Raw genomic sequence first — 22,667 nt, 5'->3', positions numbered from 1 at the left:
TACAGGCCAAATTTTTGGTTTTGGATACAGTAGAGAAGAGTTAACATCTCTTAGGCTTTCACTTCTATACAGTACAGAAGAAAAAAAACAGCTTGTATGACAAATCCCATTTAGGAAATAAATAAATAAAAAAAATGGGATTAAAAAACAAAAAAAAGGGATAAAAAAAAAAAAAAAAATGCACCATAAGCAGGGCCCTGCTAAATTATCAGATCAAAAATGTCCACCCAATTCAAAATCACTTAATACGGTCAAAAAGAGGCCATAGAATGCAATTTCTTATGACAGATACAAAGTGTGTAGCACTGGCAACCATGGTTAAACTGAGGGAGGCTGCAGAATAATTGCTGTCACATCAGAGGTTGTCCCAGGAAATGCGTTATGTCCTATGCAGGTATGGGTCGTGGTGCACTTCTAAATAGAACATCCGAGCAACGAACCAAAGAGAAGGTCTACAAGCGCTCTTGGCATAACACGATAAGCACCAAACAAAAGGCTATCCAGTCAGAAGTATTTATTTTTAGCCTTTTGATTGCTGCTAATAAACTGTTGACTGGGCATACATTTATTTGACAGACAGCCGGAAAAAAATAAAAATAATAATGCCTACATCCACATGCATGCGAGGTGGATGGAGGAATCCTCCCTGCTGTGCCATTATTTTCTGGCAATGGGGACTCGTCTGCTGTCGGAATACACCGATCAGCGCTGCAGCTGATTAAGAACATTTTCCAGCATCTCCATTTGATAAAAGGTGATTTTTAGATTGTGGGAAAGGCCATAAATGGATGAAAATTCATCTGGTCCCTGCTGAACCAGTGGAATTTTGATTAATCTATGAGCAGGTTGTAATGGCCCTTACCTTCACATCATTGCAATGCTCCTGTAGTACTTCTGCAGGTATACATTTATATCACAGTTTACTGCTTCAGATACAAATCAAATACAAATAAGCAGAGCTGAAATAAAAACGTTGGTTACCCAACACTTCATATTCCTGATAGACGTTTGCTCTACCATGTACTTGTATGAGAAAAGTATCCTGTTCTTTTTATTGCTTCCTTTATGTGAAATTCCTTGTGTTCCTGCTGCTAGTCCCCCAAATTGTGACAATTTTACAGTTTTGTTATTTTTTAATCAATGAAACGGTTTTCCCAAAAAAAGGCGTTTGAAAAATGATTGCGCAAATTCCGTGCGAGATAAAAAGCAATGACCGCCATTTTATTCCCTAGGGTGTCTGCTAAAAAAAACAAAAAAAAACAAAAAAAACATACCGGTATATAATGTTTGGGAGTTCGGAGTAATTTTCTAGCAACAAAATTATGATTTTTACATGTAGGAGAGGGGTGCCAGAATAGCCCCGGTATGGACGTGGTTAAAGGATTGCCTAACTCAACCACAACCCAGGGTTGTCAGGAAGAGGCCCTAGTCTCCATCAGCATGAGAACAAGATGCAGAGGCCCCCCCTTTCCCGACCTGCGTGCTCGGATAAGGGTCTGGTATGAATTTTGGGGGCCCCAAGCGGTTTCCTTTTTCTTTTGGCGTGGGGGTTCCCCTTAAAATCCATACCAGACCAAATAGTCTGGTATTGTCCGAATCAAAGTCGGATCCCGTTCATTGAAGTCGGACATCAACTCGCTGGGCAAAGTCTGATTAAAGTATGTCATGTCGTACCAGTGTGACCCTGGCCTAAAGGGATGCAGACCCAGCAGCTTTTCTCATTAGAGCCCTGCAGGTGCTGCAGCTGATTGACAATTATGAAACCACTTCCATTAGATACATGGATACAGACAAACACACAGGGATTCCTTCAGAATAAATAAAAGGTAGGAATCTGCAACAAAGTTTGTCAAAGTCCTTGCAATGTGCATAGATCACTCAGAGAATATTTTTTCCCCCTCAACAAATGTGGAGTTACGCTTTAAAGTACAAATTGAATAGATTGTTAAAGGTTTGTCTTCATAATACATAGCTGTGGTAGATTGTACAATTACATTGTATAGTGCACAATCTGCTTAAAGTGGTTGTAAACCAATCCCCCCCCCTCCAAAAAAAAAAAAAAAAAACCCTGCAAGACAAAGGCATAATGAGCTAGTATGCATAGCATACTAGCTTATTATGAAATACTCATCTTAGATCAAAGCCCCCGCAGCGGTCCCAGTACACAACTCCGGCTGGCAACATCGCTCACAGAGTTACTTCTGGGTATCGCGGGCTCTGGCGCTGTGATTGACCGAAGCCGCGATGACATCACTCCGGCGCATGTGCATGGGCCAATGATGTTGGCACTTGCTAATACAGGGGATATCGCCTTAAACCGTGCAAGTTTAGGAGATATCCAGGGTAGCTACAGGTAAGCCTTGTTATAGGCTTACCTGTAATTAAAAGTGGATTGTGAGAGTTTATTACAACCACTTTAAGAGGGAGTTCTGGGGGACAACCAAGTTATTCTGGTTTGAGGATGAGCAGTGGGAAGAGGCCTTGCAGGCGGTTCCCGCCTGCTCCCTGAACGTGGCACATAGACTATCACAACTTTACATCCTCTTACGGGGTACACTATACGCCGGCCCGGCTGGCGCGGATGGGACTGGGGGTGGACCCCTGCTGCACTAGGTGCTGTAAAGACCATGGAGATCTCATTCATCTTCTGTGGCGATGCCCGAAGCTCCATTTATACTGGTCAGGGGTGGTGGATTCGATTAATAGGGCCTTTCAGGCTCAAGTTCCTTTGGAACCCAAGGTATGTCTTCTGGGGATCACGGAGGGTCTCCTGGTAGAGGATATCCCTAGACAGGCTATAGGCAGAGCTCTGTTCCAGGCTCGCCTGATGATACTAAGACACTGGAAGGATACTGAACCGCCAACAGTGCAGGAATGGGTTACACAAATGGGGGTCACTCTTAGATTGGAGAAGGTGGTGTATCAGAAACGAGGGTCGAGCAGTAAATATGAAAAGTTATGGGCCAAGTGGTTGGATGTTCCAGGGTTGGCCCCAATAGACTTGGTTTACAACAGGTTATTTTAGGGTCTCTGCCAGCTGGGTTGGGGACATCCTTACAGGCCTCGGAAGGGGTAGGGAAGGAATTGTTTGCAGGAAATTTTACAAGGTGTTGGGGATCTGACTGTAATACAATGTTTTGTTTTTACGTGTACTCTCCCATGTGATTTTCAAATAAGCTCTGGAGATTGTAAACTGTATTAATTTTATACATGCTCAATAAAAAACCTTTGTTTGAGAAAAAAAGTTATTCTGCAGAGATGTCAAGACAGGTCCAATTTTCAGTTATAGTGAAACAAAATGGATTTTGGTGTTCCTGAAATACCAAAAGCCAAACATTTATTATTATTTATGATGAAAAGGGCTGAAGTATTCCAGAAATGGCCAAATCCCAAGTGCCATGGTAGCCAATGACCATTCACAACGTGTCTACATTTTTGGTTAGCTCTCTGCTGTGGTCAATGAAATGTTCCCCAACATGGTCTACTGGCTGCTAGATTGTGTGGAGTGGCTCCTGAAATACAAAGCAGGAGCTTGTTTACTCAGAATCATTCCATGCTCAAGCAGGCTAGGCAACCTTTTAAACAAAAATACCTTTCTCAAAGTGGGCTCATACTCAAATGTTAATCACAAAGCCACATTACCAGTCTTGGGATGAAGGAGTAAAAGTTCAAACAGAATGGCTTAAAGCACTACTCCATGCTCCCCCCAGCAGCCTTCCTCCCTACCTTAGGAAAGCCCCCCACCCCAGCATTATTTTATCCTTTTTTTTTTTAACTTCTCTTTTCAGAGTTCTTCTGGCCAGTCGCATGACTTACTGGGTCCTCTTCTGATGGTGTCAGTCCTGGATTATGCAGAGAGCAGGGCTGATCGAGTGCAGGATTCTGAGCCATGACATACTCTTATGCCGGGTACACACGATAGGAAATTCCGACAACAAAACTGTGGATTTTTCTGACGGAATGTTGGCTCAAACTTGTGTTGCATACACACGGTCACACAAATCTTGTCGGAAATTCTGAAACGTCAAGAACGCGGTCACGTACAACACTACGACGAGCTGAGAAAAGTTCAATGATTCCGAGCATGCGTAGGATTTTTGTGCATTGGAATTGCATACAGATGATTTCCGACAAGAACTTTTGTTGTCAGAAAATTTGAGAACCAGCTCTCAAATTTTTGTGGTCGGAATTTGACAGCAAATGTCTGATGGGGCCTATACACGGTCGGAATTTCCGACCAAAAGCTCACATCGAACTTTTGTCGGAATTTCCGATCGTGTGTACGCAGCTGAAATGAGCGATGGACGTCAATCCATCTGAAAGACTTAAGGCATCTTGTGGCGAAGAAGAGGTACTGCAAGGGACAGCACCAGATTGAAGCAGCAAACATTTTGTTTGAATTTGATTTACACACTTCTTTCTTTAGAAGATCATCATTTTGGTTCATGCTCTCATTCATATTACAACATATCTGAAAGCCTAGGCATTTGGTCATATGAGCCCTACAAAAATGGAGCTGATATAAACTTTTATGTTTCCCTTCAGCAGACGAACACAAAAACCAGCTCGTAGGCCTTCAGACATGTGGCCAACAATAAAGTACCTGAAGCAGCATTTTCTCCAGGAAAGGAATTTTGGCTCTCTTGCTACACTTTTCCAGGGCTCGACAAATCCCGGTCGCCATGACGACTAGAAATAGCGTCCTGGCGACTTGGCTTGGAAGGTGGTCAAAATAAATATATATTTTGTTCCATAGGACCGGCGCTCCGCGAACTAGGCCGAAGCCGCGGCCTCGCCTAAAACATTCTGCCCGCAGCTCGCCGCGATCCTGGGAAAAGGCCGCAAGCGGCATCTGCCGCTCTCGGCCTTTTCCCCAGGATCGCTGCAGGCAGGATGTTTTAGGTGAGGCCGTGGCTTCGGCCTAGTCCGCGGAGCGCCTTTTGCCCAGGATCGCGGCGGACTAGGCCCCCACCTCCCCCGCTGCTCGATCGCGGGGGGCCCGTGATGTCCGGTAATTGAGGCCGTGGCTTTGCGGCCTTGTGAAGTCCCCAGCTCTTCCATCTGTGAGCTGGCGCCATCTGGTGGTGGCCGTTGGTATTACAAGTTAAACAGCAATTCTAATGTCATTTTTCACTATTTTCACTGCCATCTCCTTCCCTCTAAAATTAGAACCCCCAAACATTATATATATTTTTTATCCTAACACCCTAGAGAATAAAATGCCGATCGTTGCAATACTCTGTCACGCCGTATTTGTGCAGCGGTCTTACAAGCGCACTTTTTTGGGAAAAAAATACACTTTTTTTTTTATTAAAAAAATAAGACAACAGTAAAGTTATCCCAATTTTTTTTTATATTGTGAAAGATAATGTTACGCCGAGTAAATTCATACCCAACATGTCACGCTTCAAAATTGCGTCTGCTCGTGGAATGCCGACAATCTTTTACCCTTTAAAATCTTCATAGGCGACGTTTAAAAAAAAAATCTACAGGTTGCATGTTTTGAGTTACAGAGGAGGTCTAGGGCTAGAATTATTGCTCTCGCTCTACCAAACGCGGCGATACCTCACATGTGTGGTTTGAACACCGTTTACATATGCGGGCGCTGCTCGTGTATATGTTCGATTCTGCGCGCAAGCTCGTCGGGATGGGGTGCGCTTTCTGGCTCCTAACTTTTTTAGCTGGCTCCTAGATTCCAAGCAAATTTGTCAAACCCTGCTTTACTCACTCACTCAACACAGCTCTGTGTTTACAAGAATTAAAAAGGTGGAAATTTACCAAAATGTTAAGACAGCCGATGAAGATGATGTTTCACCATTTGTTACCATAAATGAACAATTCTACACAAACATGTTTTTCGTTACTGGCAAAAGGACACCATATGCAGCCAATTTCTACTATTCCAACCTCTTCTAGAATAATTGGCAAGATCTGCTTGCTGGAGTTGTAGCTTGCCAACATGGCATGCTCATTACTGTCGCTTCTGAACATATCAGTTGAATCCTCCACTAGCATGAATGGAAAACATATGGGGACTACCCTGCTAGGCAATAGGCCCAGAAATGGCTGCAGTATCGGAATAGTAGCTTTTGAAACCAATGAGAAATACATGCAGCCTGTGCGCTATGATAAACTGGCCTCAATGGTGCAAATATCAGGTTTGGCTACACTTGGCTAATAACATTCTAAATAATCTGCTCTAGATCAGTAAATTTATGAATGTTCGTCTTGCAGCGAAAATTATTTTTCTTTACCATAAAGCTCTCTGGGTCCTCCGCAGTATCATCTGCACTAATGCCCTCTTCCTCCTCCTCGTCATCATCCTCGTCCTCAAAGCATCCCACTGCATCCACCGTGATCAAATCCTCTGACTCTTCCATGTTCCATGGCTCCTTTTCAGAAAGCTTCACCTGGAAAAGATTACACAACACAATGGATGTGACGTGGAAAAATTCTTGCCGAGAAGAAAACCCCAAAGGAACAAGTATGGTATGCCATTAACGACTAATGCCCCGTACACACGATCCGAATATCGTACGACAGATCGTGCGACTTTTTTCGTTTAATAGTCGCAAGTAGAAATTAAATCGGTTATTAAAGTCACGAAAATTCTTGTACAACAGAAAAAATCTGGTATAGTACGAGAAAAATTTACATGCATGTCCGATAAAATAATTTCGGATGAACTGTCATGATCAGCTCTCGAAAGCTCTGTACCAACGATCTGATTATCGTACGATTCTTCCTCGGACGTCATTTTTCATACGATATTCGGATCGTGTGTAGCGGCCATAAAAGTTGTCAAAATGCTGAAGTCACAAAGTCCCCTCTATGTCTTTTGGTTTTGTATACAGTATCTCACAAAAGTGAGTACACCCCGCACATTTTTGTAAATATCTTATTATATCTTTTCGTGTGACAACACTGAAGAAATTACACTTTGCTACAAAGTAGCGAGTGTACAGCTTGTGTAAATTTGATGTCCCCTCAAAACTACTCACACAGCCATTAATGTCTAAACAAAAGTGAGTACACCCCTAATTGAAAATGTCCAAATTGGGACCAAAGTGACAATATTTTGTGTGGCCACCATTGTTTTCTAGCACGGCCTTAACGCTCTTGGTCAGAACTTCACAGGTTGCCACTGGAATCCTCTTCCCCTCCTCCATGATGACATCGCAGAGTTGATGGATGTTAGACCTTGCGCTACTCCACCTTCTCTTTGAGGATGCCCCACAGATGCTCAATACGGTTTAGGATTGGAGAAATGCTTGAAAATAATGGTGGCCACACAAAATATTGTCACTTTGGGTCCAATTTGGACATTTTCACTTTTTTTGCCAGTGGTTTCGACATTAATGGCTGTGTGTCGAGTTATTTTGAGGGGACAGCAAATTTACACTGTTATACAAGCTCTACACTCACTACTTTACATTGTAGCAAAGTGTAATTTCTTCAGTGTTGTGACACGAAAAATTTGAATTAAATATTTACCAAAAATTTGAGAGGTGTACTCACTTGTGAGATACTGTATGTACCGCAGACAGAAGACGTTGACCTCAGAGCATATCGTTTCCACATAATGTCAAAACTCACAATTACAAAACAATGGCAGGTTTACGCTGTACTTTCTACCTGGGCTAGCACATCCCGCTCTCTTCGTACAAAATGTATCACTCTTCTGTCCAGTCACAGATACAAATGGAATTTATGCAAAAAAGGACTGGCTATTATGGCATATGATAATATATATATATATATATATATATATATATATATATATATATATATATATATATATACATACACACATACAACAAAAAAGGAAAAATTACTTTAGTGTGTTGTGATTTGCAGAGCCTGCATATATAAGAAACAAGGCAACCAGCATGATGTATGTATATTTTGAACCAATCCAAAAGGCACCCTGCTCAAGCTGTATGCCTCCACTCTGCTCCTCTCTCTGTATACCTGCAATCCTGCTCAATTAAAAGCATGCAGCAGCACAAATGAGCTTTTCAGCTTCCTAACACATCATCCTCCTCTTTACCTCCTGTGACTTCTGTTTGTGCTCTGGAGATTTCATGTGCTCTACAAACTTGCGTGGCGTCTTGAAGTGGCGGCTGCACACTGTGCAGAATGGCCTTAGGGAGCGTTTTGCCATCTGAAAAGGAAGGGGAGTGAGTGTCAGCAATATCATTGTGTATGGCAATTCCAGAGTCTTTCAAATAGCAGCACAAATGAACCCTTCTACCGGGCTAATGTGCGTTTCCTTTTTCACATATATTCTTAAAAAAAAAAAAAAGATCACATTATAGACCAGTCGTTTGCAACATATTTTCTGCCAAGGCACCCTTTAGAACTGCAAAATCCTGGGGCACACCAATCTAAGAGCTCATCACACCAGGACGTGCTTTGAGCGTTTGCCCAAGTCGCATTTTTTTTAATGGCCGGGAACGTACACACATTTGCCAGATGTGTGAGGGGTGCTGGTAAGAAATAATGGCACCCACGTGCGACTGCAAAAGGCAACATGTTTTTACAGGAGAAACATTCAATTTTGCAGACGTTGCCTCACTTCACCTGGTGTGAACAAGCCCCAAAAGCGTAGTCTGAGGCAGAGCTTAGTGATCTTAGGATGCAACGCTTCTCTCTCCAAATTCCCCCTTCTAGGACAACCCCCCCCCAATCCCCCCTTCTAGCACAAATGTGGGCTGTGCTCCCACCTTTTTCGTTTTTGGGAGGGTATGGGTGCTTAGTTTTGAAGGGGACTTCCTGTCCAACTTCCTGGTTCAGCCTAGGTGACTCCTCCACTCCCTTTAGTCGGCCCCTCCCTCTCTGCAATTTTCAGGGACACGCGACAGGTCCCAGAAGATTGCCTGTCCATTGGGAAAGCACAGCTCCCGAATGCGCAGTGTGCGCCCACCCGTGAAGCCGCAAGCTGTTACGACCGTGTGCCCACAGTGTCAATGGAGGAGGAGAGGAGCGGGGCTCCGTGCGGCTGCATCGCTGGACCGTGGAACAGATAAGCGTCTGTTTATTAAAGATTAGCAGCTAAAAACTTTTTGTAGCTGCTGACTTAACAAAAAAAGCCTGGAACTCCGCTTTAATACTCATTTTTTCAGACGTATCGATTGGTGTGGGTGATTATAGTCCTGGTATAGTATACATTCGCATCCTACTGTTTTTTACATGTAATAAGTTGTCATGTCTTTTGTGTTCCTACTTTCTCAGCACTCTAGTTATTTATGGGGCCTATAGTTTTGGTCTCATACTTTACTGCAGATGTACCCCTCGCTGGATGATGGCCCATTTGTTGTCTGGGCTCTTTTCCAACTGACGGACCCCTTTATACTTATGGTACAATTTCTGCGCTATTGGGGTACCCCAATCAGCCGCTATGGTCATGGTACCTAGCGAACTCAAGTTTGCACTTCAATTTTGTATTGTGACTGGTGCTGCATTGTTGCAGAGGTCAAGGTTGAAAATGTATGAGATATTCATTTATTGTTCTTGTTTTCTTTGATGTGCGAAGTGAATCACTTAATTTTTCTGTATGAAAAACGTACAAAGATTACAAAAAATAAAGTTTTTGGTCTGAAGTTTGCTTTTCTTTGGTCTTTACACATTCTAGAAGGGAAGGGAGATCAGTTGTGGAAACTCAATTTTTTTTTAGTTCGCTTTAAAAACTGTATTCCTGAGGTTATAGCAAACAAGACATTAGCAAGTTAGTTTCAGGGAAGTAACACAATAAAATAAAAAGTCCTGGTTTGGAACTCTTAAAAATCAACAGGCATTTAAAATTTCTGCGAGCATTACAAATAGCTGCATAACAGCTCAATAACCGTTACAATACGACATAGGGATGCTCCGATTTCAGTTTAAGACCAAGCAGGAGTACCGATATTTTGTCAAGTACTCGCGGATACCCATTTTTTCAACTCGCATGACATGTGAAATAACCTTGGTTTCTTTTATAGTTGTTCACACATATATGCGGTGCATCCGCAGTGCAAATTGGAAAAGAAAAAAAGGGGGGGGGGGGTTCGGTTGTTGGAGGAACAACAACTCCCCAATGCCTACCAGGCCCTTCATGGTATCGGTACTCTCTCAGACTTAAACTGGTATTGGTGCATCCCAACAGTAAGTATTACAAACCTTGTGTTCCTGAGTCCGACGGTGTTTGATGAGGTCACAGCTAAAGTGGACTTGGCAGACATTGCACCATCTCAGCTGCTTCTTTCTACTGCAAATAAATAAAATGAAAGATTATTCTGGAGATGACATCTACCAATTTTCATTTTTATGTGGTCTGTAACAGGTTTTGCTTCCACCACCAAGTCCTTTTGGTTTTGCTGGAAACCTCCAATCCATCCCTGGCACAGCTGTGAGGCCAAGAAGCCAAGCTCCTAATCTCATTTCCTGGAGAACGTTCTCAACATATTTCTATGAAGCATTTACCAAAGAGTGTGCTTAAATCATTCTTATACAGTGTACCTACTAACAAATTCATTTCTGGAGTAGATTTAGAAAATGATTTCTGTAAATGTCATGTGAAGTTGGTTGAACAGTTGAGATTAACCTTCTACAGTTGCACTGAGGGTATGGTCGAAATCTCCTAAGCTAGGTCCTAGAGATCCAGCACAGAAATAACTCATGCTCCCGAGATCTCAAAAATAAATTTTGGGCATGTTTAAAGTGTCATCTCTAACAAAACCTATAGGAGATCTGAAGATATAAAGCACAAATCTTTAGATATCGGCTTCTTAAAATGTAAATACAGTGTACCCAAGCTGCATCTTGAACACCCTTTAACCAACCCTTTAACCTCCGCAGCAATGCTGGCAGCACTCATACGCCCATTTCCCAAGGACAACCTCTGGATATGATGTGCACTCAACTTCTTTGGTCGACCATGGCGAGGCCTGTTCCGAGTGGAACCAGTCCTGTTAAACCGCTGTATGGTCCTGACCACAGATCAGTTTCAGGGTCTTGGCAATCCTCTTATAGCCCACGCCATCTTGGAGCAACAATTATTTTTTTCAGATCCTCAGAGAGTTTCTTTGCCATGAGGTGCCATGTTGAATGTCCAGTGACCAGTATGAGAGAGTGAGAGCGATGACACCAAATTTAACACACCTTCTCCCCATTCACACCTGAGACCTTGTAACACAAATGAGTCACACCGGGAAGGTAAAATGGCCAATTGGGCCCAATTTGGACATTTTCACTTAGGGATGTACTCACCTTTGAGCCAGCGGTTTAGACATTAATGGCTGTGTGTTGAGTTATTTTGAGGGGACAGCAAATTTACACTATTATACAAGCTGTACACTCACTACTTTACATTGTAGCAAAGTGTAATTTCTTCAGTGTTGTCACATGAAAAGATAATAAAATGTATAAAAATGTGAGATACTGTATACATGCAGCTTGGAGAAAGAAAAGCTTCTGCTGCGAATGACTGGCTGTATACAGTGTCCGCTTTCTGGTGGGATAACAGGCATATTGGGACTCCTGCCTGAACACACCTGAGCTGATCCTGAACATGCAAATACCTACCTTCCTGTGATTTGGATTAATTGTGTACTGCCACTGAAGTTCACAATGCAACATGGATGTCTGTCAAAGAGGGCTGCGTTGGGCATGAATAAGTTCTATGTTGGTATTTGAAAATCAACAAAAGGCACATCTGTTGCACTACAGCCATATTTTATGGTCCCAACAGTGCTTACCAACACCTGACCGTGTCCTTTCCCCTCTGTAAATCTAACTTGGAGGCCTTAAATTGAACCCAGCCTGGCCGAATGTGCTACTAAAGTAACAATTGCGCTGAAGTTCATGCTCCATCATCAATGAGTCTTCAAGCTGATCCATGTGTTCTGTGGAGCCCTCTGGATACCAGGCTGCAACTTTTTATTATATTAAAAGTTAATCTGCCAGGATGGAAATACTGTATGCGAGAGGTTATTGCTGACCCCTACATTCGGATGTGCTAGTTGCCTGGCTGTAACACTTATGCTTCGATTCTTGAGTGGGGATAACTTGAACTGGTTCACGTTAAACGGCACATGCGTGCACCCTTAGCTTGGATAAAAGTCAGAGATTCGTGACCAGCCTGGCTGAAGAATCCAAGAAGCTTTTCAGAACAAAGCCAAGGACAATGATTGGAAGACTAACATGGCTGTCAATCTGTACTCCAGTTTTCACCCATCAATCTAGATCAGGGGTCTCCAAACTGCGGCCCGAGGGCCAGATGTGGCCCTTTGCTAGCCTTTATCCGGCCCTTGGGCACTATCCCTCTCACTGATATGAGGTACTATTCCTTCCACTGACACCAACAAGGAGGCACTATTTCTTCCACTGATACCAATGATGGGACACTATTCCTCCTACTGATAGGGGCCCTACTCCTCCTCCTCCTGACCACCAACCCTGAGGCCATATTTATTCTCACTGATGCTCGGCCCAGGACATTTTCTGCCCCCGCTGGCCACAGTCTGGCCCTTCTAAAGTCTGAAAGACAATAAACTGGCCCTTCGTTTGAAAAGTTTGGAGACCCCTGATCTAGATGATCACAGTGCTTAAAATACCTGAAAAATGCTAACAGATCTGCAGTGTTTCTTGCCACTCACCCATCTTTGTTGTCAATGCTGCCTTGACTCTCCCTGGCAGTGGGCAGAAGGGTTACCAGACAGGCATTACTGAGATGTTCAATCGCCTGGATCTTATGCTGATGTTGCGCCGTCACCAGGTGAGACTGGAAGTTCTGAAACACAATCCCACACTAAATTAAACTGAAGCACAAAACTGAAGTACAAAAGTACCTATGACAAAAAATCTATAGGAGGGCACAACCCTAGAACACTTTTTTTTTTTAAAAGCACACCTGACTTGACAACTATGTGGTATGGCAATATGGGAAGCCTTCTGCACAGTTTGTATACAGAAATATTTCCTCCCTGTGTGATTGGCTCACCAAAATTTCCCAAAAATCTGCAAGTCAGATTTTAGGCTTCCTCTGCAACAAAAATGCAATTTAGGGGGGATACTCCCAAATGGTCAACTTCTAAAGGGATGCAGACCCAGATCAGATTGAAGTGGGTGGACTGGTATCTTTATTCAAACTTCTTTATAACAACTATGCATGACCCTACAAGTACACCATCTGATTTATAATAAAAGTCATTTCCATCCAGATTTGCTCTGCATGGATTTTAACAAACTTTGCTGCAGATTCCTGCCTGATGTTGTGTGCAATGTACATCACACAGAGGGAATTATTCCCCCCCCCCCCTTTAAAAGAGGAGCTGCAGTCTGCTCACATAATCTGTAATAAAAAACATATTTGCCTTTTTTGAAGCTTCCCTCCAACCACTTTGCGGCCGCCGGGCACCCACGTTTGCTCAAGAACTGAGCAGGAAAGTAGATCTGTGTGTGTGTCCATGTCCTGTCAGGGAGAGGGGACCAATGGTGTGTCCCTTGTACATAGGGACAACCATCGGTCACCTCCCCCAGTCACTCCCCTCCCCCCACAGTAAGAATCACTCCCTAGGGAATCCATTAACCCCTTCCTTGCCCCTAGTGTTAACCCCTTCCATGCCAGTCACATTTATACAGTAATCCGTGCATATTTATAGCAGGGATTGCTGTATAAATGTAAATGGTACCAAAAATGTGTCAAAAGTGTCCGATGTGTCTGCCGCAATATCACAGTCACAATAAAAATCGCCGATCGCCGCCATTACTAGTAAAAAATAATAATAATAAAAATGCTATCAATCTATCCCCTCTTTTGTAGACGCTATAACTTTCAGGCAAACCAATCAATATACGCTTATTGCGTTTTTTTTTTTTACCAAAAATATGTAGAAGAATACGTATCGGCCTAAACTGAGGAAAAAATTTGTTTAAAAAAATAAAATAAAAAAAATGGATATTTAATATAGCTAAAAATAAAAAATATTGTGTTTTTTTTCAAACGTGTCCCTCTTCTTTTGTTTATAGTGCAAGAAATGTTACTTGGGTACAGTGTTGCATGACCGCGCAATTGTCATTTAAAGTGTGACAGCGCTGAAAATTGGTCTGGGCAGGAAGGGGGTGAAAGTGCCTTGTAGGCAAGTGGTTAAGAGGGAAGTTTCAGGAAAAAAACTTTCAAAAGCCCTCTGCATATAACACGCAGGCACAGTTTACCCTCTATTTTCAGGGTAAAAAAGTGAGTGTTATATGCCAATAAATAAAGTATTTACTGGCAGAAAAATAAAAAGGTTTCTATCCAATGTTAAAACAAGGGCAGAGGATTTAATAGATGGAAAGTTAAAAAAATAACACATTAATAAAAAAGGGACGGAAGGTCCGCTTTAATGTAAGTTTTATAATAAGGCTTACCTGAAGCTACCCCAGATATCTCCTAAACCTGCACAGTTTAGGAGATATCCCCTGTATCAGCATGGGCCAACGTCATCAACCCATGCGCATCGAAGCAACGGCTCGTTCGCCACGGCAGGAGTGACGTAATCGCAACTCCGGCCAATCACAGCGCTGTAGCCCACGATACCCGGAAACAACTCCGGGAGACATGTCGCTGGACAGAGCAGTGTGCCGTGACCGCAACGGGGGCTTTCATCTAAGGGGAGTATTTCATAATGAGCTAGAACGCTATGCATACTAGCTCATTATGCCTTTGTCTTGCAGGCTTTTAGTTATTTTTTGTGAGTTTACAACCACTTTAACCTGTGTTTTTTTTTCTTCTTAACTGCAATAACTTCAGCCAACCGTTTATCTAATCAAGATAGATTGGGAAAAGGGTTACATTTTGTACTGTTGTGTCTCCATTGTGTGGGGTCTGCATTTTCGGTCCCCAGAGTCACAACAGAGAGACTAAATCCTCAAAAATGTGTGAAAACTCACCTCTGGCAGCTGTCACCAGAACAAGTGTCCCCATTGGAAAATTCCCCCTTTATTCCTGTTCTGGGGACAACTATACCATTTTGAATACCATCCCAAATTGCATCTCCTGGTGACAACAATCCCAGGGAAAATAGGTTAGATGTACCTATCAGGAACAGAAACTACAAAAACCTGACAAAGTTCAGGTTCAGCTCACCACTCCATTAGATTTTTTTTTTTTTTTTTTACTTTTTGCATTTGTAAAGGCCCATTATTCCCAATTGACATTCTTTTCAGCTGTGGTTTGCAGATCAATTTAAACTGAAATGAAGACAATATACGCACCACAATGGCAACTACTCCCCCTCCTTTCATACGGCTCCTTAGGAGGTTTTAATGACAGCATATCTGATCTACTTTAAAAATCACATTATTGTAATAACGATAAATCAAATGTGCGCGCGCGTGTGTATATATATATATATATATACACTAGGGCTGTGCGTTAAACGCGATATTAACGGCGTTAACGCAAACCCATGTTAACGCCGTCAATATTTTTATCGCGCGATTAACGCAGGAGCCCTCGGGGTGGACATGCAGAGCGTGCAGCGGCGCGGCTTACCTTCTCGCTGGATTCACAGGCAAGTTACTCACCTTGTCCCTGGATCCAGCGATGCCACCCCGCTGTGTGATCGAGCGGGTCCTCCTTGCTTGGCGGGTCCTCCTTGCTTGGCGGGTCCTCCTCGCTCGGCGGGTCCTCCTCGCTCGGCGGGTCCTCCTCGCTCGGCGGGTCCTCCTCGCTCGGCGGGTCCTCCTCGCTCGATTCACAGTGCCTGTATGCCGCCGAGCTCCGTTCCCTGCGACGTTACGACGCACGGGGACGGAGAACAGCGCCAAATTTAAGAAAGTAAACAAACACAATACACACAGTATACTGTAATCTTATAGATTACAGTACTGTATGTAAAAAATACACCCCCCCCTTGTCCCTAGTGGTCTGCCCAGTGTCCTACATGTACTTTTATATAATAAAAACTGTTCTTTCTGCCTGAAAAACTGTAGATTGTCCAAAAGTGTCCCTTTATGTCAAAAATGGTTTTAGATCAGCTAGAAAACAGCGATAATAAATTATAATCACTTGCAGAATTGTGCGATATTTGTGGGGAAATTCGTCATAAATTAGATAGATTAATCGTGAGTTAACTATGACATTAATCGCGATTAAAAATTTTAATCGTTTGACAGCACTAATATATACATATATACATACAATAAAGGGGGGGGGGCTGAAAAGGAGTGCACAAGGTCCAACTGCTTATTGAACTGTGCAATCACATTTAGGCTCCCTGCGCAACTACACTGCTGTGAAGGGCAAGTGGAAGATGAAGGCTGCTAGTACAAAGTCTGATGGCATATATTATTTCTGCAACTTCATTTGGGCTTAACCGCTCTAGAAAATGTTAGACGTTCTGTCATTGTAAGACAAGCCACTGTCTTCTCCAGCAGCATCCAGAATGCAATGTACTAATACCTGTAGATTGTGGTAGCTGGTTTTGCACACATAGCAGCAGAATCTGGCTTGATTTTGCACAGAGCCCCCGGCTGTGCTGTTTTTCTCAGGACAGGTGGGTTGTAGAGCTGTAGTACGACTTTCACTTCGAAGCTGGATGGTCACTTTTAGGGCGCGTCCTCCACTCACCCCCTGCCAGGCAAAAAAAATGGCTTAGTAATAGCGGGCATAAAAAAAAAAGAAAGAAAAAAAAAAAAAAAAGTGTAATATAGCCCTAAAATGATCTATAAAAACTTGTACTACCTCAGAAGACTGAGATTCCACACTTCGCTCTTCTGCTGTCCCTGTAATAAGAACCACAATGTGAGCAGATCAAGTATTCAGAGCTTCTACTGCTAAAAATTAAGACCAAAATGTTATAAAGAGAAGGTAAGGTATGCAATTAGTCTTGAAATCAATGGTTCAAACAAAATGAAAATGTCTCAGGTGGAATCCGCCAGAATCTCTTGATCTGAATCAAATATGGAACTTTCACTTTTATTCTAGGCATGAGAATTAAAAGGGGTGTTTTTTCAAGGTGAAAAAATACGTTGCTGTGTCCGGCCCCCCAGCTTTTTTTACTTACCTGAGCCCCCAATTTCTGTGGGCGTGATGCCGCGTCACTTTCCCCATGGCTTCTCTGCTCTTCATTGGATAGATTGACAGCAGCACAGCCGGGGGGGGGGGGGGGGGGGCCGAGTCATATAGTGGATGCCGATTGTATAACACAAGAGGGCGCCTGCAAGGTAACCCCCTCGGGAGAGAGCTTCCCAGAGGGTGTTATCTATTGCGGGGAGGAGCCGCAAAAGCCGCCATGGAACCCCCAGAAAAGGACGATCGGGGCCACTCTGTGCAAGATGAACTGCACAGTGGAGGCAAGTATAACCCGGGTACACTTTTCTGGTCAAATCCACATACGGTGACTTCTTCAGGAGTAGTTTGTCTCTAACTACTCCTGAAGAAGTCACGAGAAGTGACGAATGCGCGTATGAGTATAACAGAGCCCATAAGAGGTACCGGAGGTGACGTCGGCGAACGCCCTGTTTTTATATGCCTGTTTTTTATCACTACAATCCCTTTTGGATGATACCGTATGTGTATTTGACCAGAAAAGTGTACCTGGGTTTTTACGCTGTTACCTTACAGCAGTAAGGTAAGGGGATATCCTCACTTACTCTGAAGTAAACACCGGGAATTAACTTTGTTTCACGTCACTTTGGCATTTATACCAGCACTTTTATTTGGGATTTTCTCCTGCTGTTATGGTTACAGCTATCTGCTGTATGGACATTTAATTTAGTGTTATTGCAGTCACCGCTGTGTGTTGTAGTTTGCACGTTGTACACCCTATTGCAGTGTTTCTCAACTCCAGTCCTCAAGGCGCCCCAACAGGTCATGTTTTCAGGATTTCCTTTAGATGAAACAGCTGAGGTGATTACTAAGACAGTGAAACTGATCAAATCACCTGTGCAAAATCATGGAAAGCCTGAAAACATGACCCGTTGGTGCGCCTTGAGGACTGGGTTTGAAAAACACTGCCCTATTGTGTATCAGTACATTTGGTACCATTATATTGCACTTTATGACACTTGCACTGTCACTTTGTACTACTTCATTATTTGGCAGCTAGCCTTGGCTGCACTGTAGCACGTTTACTTTGATGTTATTCACTTGTTATGCCATATTATTATCATTTTTACTGTGATTGTGATTATTAGTCAGACCTTATCTTTCCATATATTAGGATCTGCCATATTTCCTTTGCACATTATCCCACTCCCCATTCACAGCGCAGCACTACCCCCCTATTCTCTATTTGCTCCTGGTTTGGTACACCATACAGTGCAGCAGCTGTACCCCTCCCCTTTTCCCCATTCCCCCACTCTTGTGGTAAGCGCGGTAATACTCCATAACATTTATTTATGCTGAAATTAAATTGCACAAGTGCACTTTATTTACTAATTAGGTGACTTCTGAATGAAATTGATGCCACTCTGCACACCACACTTTTCACATATTTATTTGTAAAAAAATAAATTGAAAACCATTTATCATTTTTCCTTCTACTTCACACTTATGTGCCACTTTGTGTTGGTCTATCACATAAAATCCCAATAAAATACATTTACTTTTTTGCTTACAACTTGACAAAATATAGAATCATTTCAATGGGTATGAATACTTTTTCAAGACACTGTTTATATCAATAGTGCTTAACAAAGGCTGAAGGTACTTCACCCACGCTTCAATGTAAAGCTGTAATTAGAGAATATGGAGGCTGCTGTTGTCAACACCCACCTCTGAAAATAGCTATTGAAACGGTCACACAGTTCAAAAAATTTCAGTACTTCGAAGGACTAACTGGGAACAAGTAAGCATATTTGGAGGTCTGACTTAACTCTTATTTTCCAATCTGCATGCTTGTTTCAGCTCACAGATTCAAAATACTAAAACAAGAGATACAAGTAATGCTACTAAAAAGAATATCAATTGCGGCTCCTATTTTTTTTTGTTACACGTTCCCTTTACAATTAACAGAATTTTAGCTTTAAGAATCCTATAAAGAGAGCATTCCAAGAGACAGACGCAAACAAGGGAAGCAGATCAATGTAGTGCCTTGCCAAAATGATTCAGTTTACCTTCAACAGTGAAGCTGTCCTCATCCGTACCACCATCGGAGCTGCCAAAGAAAAACACACATTGGTTAGCCAAGAACAGCTAGAGGTTTGCTAGTGAAGGAGAGGACAAATTGATAGAGAATCAACGAGCCATTATTAAAATCCAGGGGAGACCTGGCAGCTTAAACTATTCAATGACAAACGTGGCACTCAGAAAAGATGGATACACAGTCCACCTGTCTCCAGGTATATGTTTAGCTCCATCTCCCTGAGGCCACCACGGCTATGGATAGCTGGCTTATTGTACATTTGTTGGATTACTGTGTGGCAATCCATGCTGAACTATGCAGGTGAACATTATCCATTAAATAGGACTACTCCGTGTACATGGATTCTCGCCATTGGGGATCGCGCACATTGGCCTTTCGGTTTGGTACTCCGGGCTTCTCTACGAGGTTTCAGATCTGGGGTAACGGCATCTATTTAATCTGGCTCCGATTTAGGATGGTTGGTGATTTACTGAGGATATTTAGATACTTTCTTCTCTTCCCCCTGATGAATATTGTGTAGAACAATTGAAACACGTGGGGCTTCTCTGGCAGGGCACTCTCTTTAAAGATATTTAATAAATGACTACATGCACGACCCAGCCAAAAGTACTGTATATCTACCACCATGTACTTACACCAGAGCACCCTATATTTTAGAATAGACCAAGAACGGAGGGGGAGGTAACAAACCACTGGACTTTTACAGGGTTCAAGATGGGGAATGTAATGACAATCACAAATGGATAAAACAATAATAAAAAACACGAGGAAAACATTTCATCCCTGTCCAAATTTCAATCGTTCTATTCAAATGGCATATGTACACACACTACCTCTCTTGACATGTTTCGCTTTAAGCAAAGCTTCTTCAGGAGTTTTAAGTGTGCATGCTATAAAGATGGGTATTTTCATTTTTAACCTAAGCTGCTTAGAACCAGATATAGACAAAAGTGTATGTATCACATATATGAGCACAAAGTGCCCTGCCTGGTTTAACTTCCAGGGCCGCCATCTGAAATACTCAATCCTGACAATAAGGGTCCCTTTGTTTGTGTCTCACCACACTTCAGCTGGACATCTAAAGTCTGCGCGGGTTTAATCACTATTGCTGGATACATATTGGTTACCAGCTTAAGCAACTATTGATTCAATCTCTTACAACCTTAAAGGTAATTACCGCTGCCATATATGAATTTGCTGGTGTTTTTTTGCATCCTAGCTCTATTTAAAAAATTCAATTATAAAATTTGCTTTCCTCCTGCGGCCCCTGGTGGTTATACCAGGCAGGGCACTTTGTGCTCATATATGGGATACATACACTTTTGTCTATATCTGGGTCTAAGCTCAGGCATGTTCGTTTTTAACCTATCTTTATATATAAACTCCTTTGATATGTGTTAATTTGCATTGAATTATATGTTTGAATTTTTGTATATTTACTGTATGCCAATTTTCTCCAACAAATTTACAACATGAGTATTATTCTTTGTCATTTTTGTTACTTATAGCATGCACACTTGAAACTCCTGAAGAAGCTTAGCTAAAATTGAAACATGTCGAGAGCAGTAGTGTGTGTACATATGCCATTTGAATAGAACTATTACATTTTAAACAGGGATGAAAGGTTTTCCTCATGTTTTTTTTATTGTTGTAATAAAAGTTACCCATTGTATCCATTAGTGATTGTCATTACATTCCCCATCTAGAACACCGTAAAAGTCCGGAGGCTTGTTACCTCCCCCTCTCTTCTTGTTCTACATTAATTTATTGGGACGTGGTGTTACACTCCGATTCCCTTTTGCCACGCCTTTTAGACTGTATTTTAGAATGTTTACTTTAATATTTTGTAAAAATAAAACATGCTCTCTTTTACATAACATTTTCATTTTTCTTTTGCTGTGTTAAAGTCCCAGGGGAGTAATGGTATGGTTATAAAGATGCTGATCCCAGAAGATCACCATTGGGGGGTAAGCTTGCTGACTGATATGTGCCTCACATGGGCAAAAGCACAAGTTCATTTAAAAGTGAAAAAGCTTTCTTTTGGCCATTCTTTTCTAGTGGGTCATAAGTGCACATGCTTTTGCTCTGCTCTGACCCACTGTGACTCAGCTAACAGACGGCTATTGCCCCACTGTCAACCCGTATCAACGCTTACCAATGTTGGGGATTTGTCAGTTTCTCTTAAACCCATTGGTTGAACGAAAAAAAAAAAAAAAAAAGAAAGTACAGTAATACCAAGGTTAAGGCTGCATTCACACCTGAGCGTAGGTCGTTCGGTCGTTTTTTCGCGCGTATTAATGCTTATTTGCGTGTTTGGATATAGCGCCGTCCGACGTTTTTGTACTTCGACATTTTTTATTTTAGCCAATAGGAAAAATGATCATCTTTTCATCACTTGTTGGTAGATTTTTTTTTATCTTCTGCCTGGGTGAAATGTTCTATTGATTAAAGCGACAAAACGCCCGTAGCAAACGCTTGTTGTCTCGCTAGTCGCTTGAATCGAGCGTTTCCATTACTTTCTATTTTGAGCGTCGCGCTTCAGGCGACAAAATGCTCAGGTGTGAATGCAGCCTTAGGCTCCATTCACACCTGCCGCGAGTGTGTAACTTTTTTTTTTTACAAAGCCTTGCCATTGCTTTGTATGGCCGAACGCCAATGCCGCCTGAAAAAAAGGGTCCGGGACTTTTTTTCAGGCGGCAGGCGTACAGCGTCTATGAGATGTGAACCATCTCCATAGACAGCAATGGGAATTCTCCCCTCTAGCGGCACAAGCGTCCCGCGTCGGGGCGTTTTGTCACCTAGATGTGAATGGGCTCTCAGAGCAGACGTGAGACAGCTGCAGCATCACATTGATGCCGCAGCATAGAGATGAGCATTAATGTTTATTAAAAATCCCAAACTTCTCCTCTGAGGCTATGTATACTGTACTACGGCTCCCCCCACAAAAAAAAAAAAAAACTTTTAATACTTACATCATTTTTAATCCGCTTCAGGTTTTATTCCTGGTAGAGATATATTCAGCAGGGATTGTTCAAAATAGTTTTTAAAGGATTTAGTACGTACTACTTTTGCCTCTACACCATCTATGGATTGCATTTTATTTATGTTGCTGTTAGTTCCTGCTGGGCCCCCAATACCCAGCTACGGTAAGGAGGAAAGCATCAGTATCAAGGTTAATAAAGGGTCAATTAAGTTAATCGTAAAAAGATTTACTGCACAGTATAAAAAGGTTAGAAGTGCTTTCAAGTGTTGATTGCTGTTGAAAAGTGAGTTTAAGGCTGCTTTCACATTGCAGCGTCGAGCCGCGGTGACGGTATAGCCGCGCTATTTGTAGCGCGGCTATACCATCGTGTTTACCGCGATATTCGGGCGCTAGCGGTGAGGTTTTAACCCCCGCTAGCGGCCGAAAAAGGGTTAATACCGCCCGCGTTCTGGTGACAACTGTCCAAAAGGATAACTCCCCTTACTTTCTAGAGATTTCCTCTAGCTTCCTGTTGCATCTCTGGAACAGGTAAATCGCTCAAAATGTGATGCAACAAACATAAAAAAAAAAAAAAA

The 22,667-nt window shown here is 42.4% G+C and overlaps 1 protein-coding gene across 4 annotated transcripts in view; it reads right to left on the bottom strand.

The window, feature by feature from the left end:
- CIZ1 (CDKN1A interacting zinc finger protein 1) overlaps window positions 1–22,667 on the bottom strand; it is a 60,603-nt gene that overhangs the window by 19,696 nt on the left and 18,240 nt on the right. For all 4 annotated transcript variants that reach the window (XM_040324799.1, XM_040324800.1, XM_040324802.1 and 1 more), the window contains exons 7-13: window positions 19,081–19,121; window positions 16,706–16,746; window positions 16,424–16,594; window positions 12,636–12,769; window positions 10,159–10,246; window positions 8,051–8,164; window positions 6,255–6,410 (exon numbers count right to left, since the gene is read on the bottom strand). In XM_040324799.1, coding sequence (XP_040180733.1) covers window positions 6,255–6,410; window positions 8,051–8,164; window positions 10,159–10,246; window positions 12,636–12,769; window positions 16,424–16,594; window positions 16,706–16,746; window positions 19,081–19,121 — 745 coding nt within the window. The remainder of the gene's footprint in view (window positions 1–6,254; window positions 6,411–8,050; window positions 8,165–10,158; window positions 10,247–12,635; window positions 12,770–16,423; window positions 16,595–16,705; window positions 16,747–19,080; window positions 19,122–22,667) is intronic.

Source organism: Rana temporaria, chromosome 9, assembly GCF_905171775.1.
Source record: "Rana temporaria chromosome 9, aRanTem1.1, whole genome shotgun sequence".
In the NCBI taxonomy this organism is placed as follows: Eukaryota; Metazoa; Chordata; class Amphibia; order Anura; family Ranidae; genus Rana; species Rana temporaria.
The sequence above is the reverse complement of the archived record's forward strand: the minus strand, read 5'-3'. Positions and strand labels throughout refer to the sequence as shown.